This window comes from Otolemur garnettii, unplaced genomic scaffold (assembly GCF_000181295.1).
Source record: "Otolemur garnettii isolate 467f Iridium unplaced genomic scaffold, OtoGar3 scaffold00008, whole genome shotgun sequence".
NCBI classification, from domain to species: Eukaryota; Metazoa; Chordata; class Mammalia; order Primates; family Galagidae; genus Otolemur; species Otolemur garnettii.
In genome coordinates this window covers 13,329,662-13,334,256 of record NW_003852403.1, presented here as the reverse complement: position 1 = coordinate 13,334,256, position 4,595 = coordinate 13,329,662, and the positions used below count along the sequence as shown (strand labels likewise).

Genomic DNA, 4,595 nt, shown 5'->3' with positions numbered 1-4,595 from the left:
GTTGTTTGGTGGGCCCAGGCTGGGGATTCAAACCCGCCACCTTAGGTGTATGTGGCTGGCACCTTAGCCGCTTGAGCCACAGGCGCCGAGCCAAGAATTTCATCCTTAACAGGTGTTTCAGAACATTATCAAAGTTGATTAAAGTGAAACTGTTGCCTCCTGGAGTTTGCTATGGTTTGAGTGTTTGACCCTTCCAAATCTCATGTTGAAAACGTAATTCCTAATGTTAGAGCAGGGGTCTAAAGGGAGGTGTTTGGGTCATGGAGGCATATCCCTTACAAATAGCTTGGTTCAATTCTCCTGGTAAAGACTGAGTTCTCACTCTTTCAGTGCCTGTGAGAGCTGGTGGTTAAAAAGAGATTGGCACCTCCCCCTGCCTTGCTTCCACTCACCAAGTGATCTCTGCATGTCAGCTCCACTTTACCTTCCACCACGAGTGGAAGCAGCATGAGGCCCTAGAAGCTGAGTGCCATGATTCTTGGATAGCCTGCAGAACTGTGAGTCAAATAATCCTCTTTTCTTTATAAATTAACCAGCCTCAGAGCTTCCTTCATAACAACACAGACAGGATAAGATGGAGATTAAAGGTGTATGATTCCACATTTGTAAACCATGCTTGGACAGACCTAATTCATCTGGTATAACACTAAAAAACAACTTATGGACGACTTCCTATACCAACTTATGTTCAGATATATAAGCCTCAAAGAAATCAATTAGCCACATAAGGTGAGAATATTCTTTTAGTGGTTAATATGGTACAAAATGTAGGCAAACTCACAAGTAAACAAGCACATACTGAAGAGATCACAAAGTTTCCAAGTAATTTATAAAGATGATCCTGAAAAAAGAATGTTTAGTCTGTGATAAACATTAGGATTAATGGAACAGACACCTCCCTTCAAGAAGCTTGCCATCTAGGACAAGAGCCATCAAACAATATATAAGTAAACATAAACATAGACTATACTAAATGCCACAAAGAAAAAGTAGAGGATGTTATGGAGACATATAGTAGGGCAACAATGCAGTTAGTGGGGAAGATGGTATCAAAGCAGCCTTCCCTCAGGAAGGAGAATATTGCTAGGTAACGAAGAGGAATGATGCTAAGCCCAAAAAGCAGCACATGCAAAAGCTCTAGGGCAGAAGGAAGCACTACACAGTTGAGGAACTGAAGAAAACCACCAAGGTGTAAGCATAAAGCCAGGGAGGTGACAGTATCGGCTGAGACTGAAAAATGCCAGGCCAGCTAAATCACATTCAAGACTTCAGCCATGGCTTGGCACCTAAAGCTCAGCAGCTAGGGCACCAGCCACATACACGGGAGCTGGCGGGTTCAAATCCAGCTTGGGCCCGCCAAACAACAAAGACAACTATAACCAAAAAAAAGCCGGGCGTTGTGGTGGGTGCCTGTAGTCCCAGCTACCTGGGATGCTGAGGCAAGAGAATCGCTTTAGCCCAAGAGTTTGAGGTTGCTGTGAGCTGTGGTACCACAGCACTCTACCAAGGGCAACGCATAAGACTCTCTCTAAAAAAAAAAAAACACTTGGGCCATTACTCCAATGGAATAGAATTCTACCATCAGTGGAAGGCTATTTGATGAATTTTAAGCAGAGGTAGTAAAACAATCAGATTTTCCTTTTAAAAAGATCTTTTCGGCTCGGCGCCTATAGCTCAACCGGCTGAGGCGCCAGCCACGTACACCTAAGGTGGCGGGTTCGGATCCCCAGCTCGGACCCGCCAAACAACAATGACGGCTGCAACCAAGAAATGGCCGGGCGTTGTGGCGGGCGCCTGTGGTCCCAGCTACTTGGGAGGCGGAGGCAGGAGACTCGCTTGAGCCCAGGAGTTGGAGGTTGCTGTGAGCTGTTATGCCACGGCACTCTGCCCAGGGGGACAGCTTGAGGCTCTGTCTCAAAAAAAAAAAAAAAGATCTTTTCACCCTCAATGTGAAGAATAGACTGGGAAGAGAACAAGAATCAATATGAAAAGAACAGTAAATAGGCTACTTTAAGTAATCCACAGAAAAGGCACAGGAGATTAGTGAAGATAAGAGATAAGCAGTGGATTCAAAGATATTTATGAGGCAAAATCAACAGGATTTGGCAATAAGACTTTATCACATGGAATGATGAAATTAATCTGCAATCAGTCCTTTGAAATTTTAGGATATAAAACACTATTTTATCATTAGTAATTAAGCATTGCAACAAGAAGACTTAAAGGGTCAGCTTTCTGCTGAGTTTCTAGGAAGTACCACCCCAGGGAGCAACTGGGGACTTCACTCACTTGTAGAGCAGGCTGGGGGCCCTCACAGTAGACCGGAATCCTTGTGGGGTCTGCTCCACCTCATAGGCATCACAGGGCTCATCAGCACATTCCATGGAGCCTACAGAGAAACCACAACATCTTGCTCAGAAACACTGCTGCTATGTGGACAGCAGCCATCTCCACAGCTGTCCACCAGCCAACCACTGTTGGTGTTTTAAAAAAGCAATCCAAGCTCCGTGCCTGTAGCTCAGTAGCTAGGGCACCAGTCATATACACCAAGGCTGTCGGGTTCAAATGCAGTCTGGGCCTGCCAAACAACAATGAAAACTATAGCCAAAAAATTACCGGGCATTGTGGCAGGCACCTGTAGTGCCAGCTACTTGGGAGGCTGTGGCAAGAGAATCACTTAAGCCCAAGAGTTAGAGGTTGCTGTGAGCTGTGACACCACAGCACTCTACTCAAGACCACATAGTGAGACTCTGACTCAAAAATAAAATAAAATAAAATAAAATAGCAATCCACAGGCACAAAGACTAGCCCAAACCTTACAATGCAGACCACATGAGGCATAAAAAAACACATAGTGACTATTTAAAGCCTTTTAGTCCTAGAATCTTGGGAAAGTAGCATACACAGAGTAATCCCCTCTTTACCTAGTTTCACTTTCCAAAGTAGGTTTACCCTTACCCACAATCAGCTGCAGTCCAAAAATATTACACACAATAAGATATTGAAAGAGGAAGACTACATTCTTGTATCACAATGAATTGTTATAATAGTTCTATTTTATTATTCATTAGTGTTAATCTTCCTGTGCATAATTTATAAATGAAGCTTTAACCATAGATATGTATGTACAGTGGCCCTCTGTATCAGAGGGTTCCATATCTATGAATTCAACCAACCGCAAACCGAAAAAATTTGGGAAAAAAAATTATAATACAGCAATAAAAAAATAGGACAGGCCAGGCACAGTGGCTGACACCTGTAATCCCAGCACTCTCAGTGGGTGGATTGCCTGATCTCACAGGTTGGAGAACAGCTTGAATCAGAGTGAGACCTCGTCTCTGAAAAATAGCCGGGTCTCATGGCAGGTACCTATAGTCCCAGCTACTCGGGAGGCTAAAGCAAAAGACTCACTCAAGCCCAAGAGTTTGAGGTTGCCGTGAGCTATTACGCCATGGCACTCTACTGAGGGGGACAAAGTGAGACTCTCTCTCAAGAAAAAAGTAAGACAAATTAAAAAAACAGGGTGACACCTGTGGCTCAAGGGAGTAAGTCGCCTGCCCCATATGCCAGAGGTGGCGGGTTCAAACCCAGCCCTGGCCAAAAACTACAAAAAAAAAAAAAGTATAACAATTATTTACGTAACACACTGTATTAGGTACTATAAGTAATCCAGGTATGATTTAAAGTATATGGGGCTCGACACCTGTAGTTCAGCAATTAGGGCACCAGTCATATACACCAGGCTTGCAGGTTCGAACCCAGCCTGAGCCTGCTAAACAACAATGACAACTACAAAAAAATAAAAAAAAACAGGCATTGTGGCAGGCGCCTGTAGTCCCAGCTACTTGGGAAGCTGAAGGAAGAGAATCGCTTAAGCCTAAGAGTTTGAGGTTGTTGTGAGCTGTGACGCCACAGCACTTTATCCAGAGCGACAAAGTGAGACTCTGTCTCAAAAAAAAAAGAGGGTATGTGTAGATTACATACAAATACCAAACCATTTATATAAGGCACATCAGAGCATGCAAAGAATTCAGTAACAGTGCTGGGCACTGGACTTTACTTATGCTCATTTATTCTAATAATTCTCATATGTATACACGAATATATATACATATATATAACTTAACAACTTCACAGATAAAGAAACTTATGTTGTCACAGTATATGAACGGCTAATAACAGTTAACAAATTATTCCTTGTGACATTTAAGCCTCTGTACAAAGGAGAAACATAATTTGACTTATGAATTGCAATTGAGACCACCTATCAAACTCTTCAGTACCCTAAAACATCAACACAAATGGAGCTATGTGAAGCCAAACATCTCAAATTTCGGCGCTGAAACAAAACAAATTCCTACAAAACACCAGACATTACTTCTAATCTGACCAAACAGCAACTAGGATTACCGTGATAAAAATCTTCATCATCTTCTTCATGATGACAAGTCTGTTCCTGGATGGGATTCTTCCTGTAATTCCGACCATCAATTGTTACAAGCTGTGGACGCAGAACTTCCATGACACTTTCTCCAAATAATATTCCAGTGAAGTCCTAAAAAATAAATTATCATCTTTTTTTTTTTTTTTTTTTT

At 42.5% G+C, this 4,595-nt stretch overlaps 1 protein-coding gene across 1 annotated transcript in view; it reads right to left on the bottom strand.

Moving 5' to 3' along the window:
* The window catches only part of ASCC1 (activating signal cointegrator 1 complex subunit 1), a 135,391-nt gene that overhangs the window by 128,316 nt on the left and 2,480 nt on the right, over positions 1–4,595 (bottom strand). The window contains exons 2-3 of the mRNA XM_012801401.2: positions 4,411–4,555; positions 2,290–2,389 (exon numbers count right to left, since the gene is read on the bottom strand). Coding sequence (XP_012656855.1) covers positions 2,290–2,389; positions 4,411–4,522 — 212 coding nt within the window. The 5' untranslated portion in view covers positions 4,523–4,555. The remainder of the gene's footprint in view (positions 1–2,289; positions 2,390–4,410; positions 4,556–4,595) is intronic.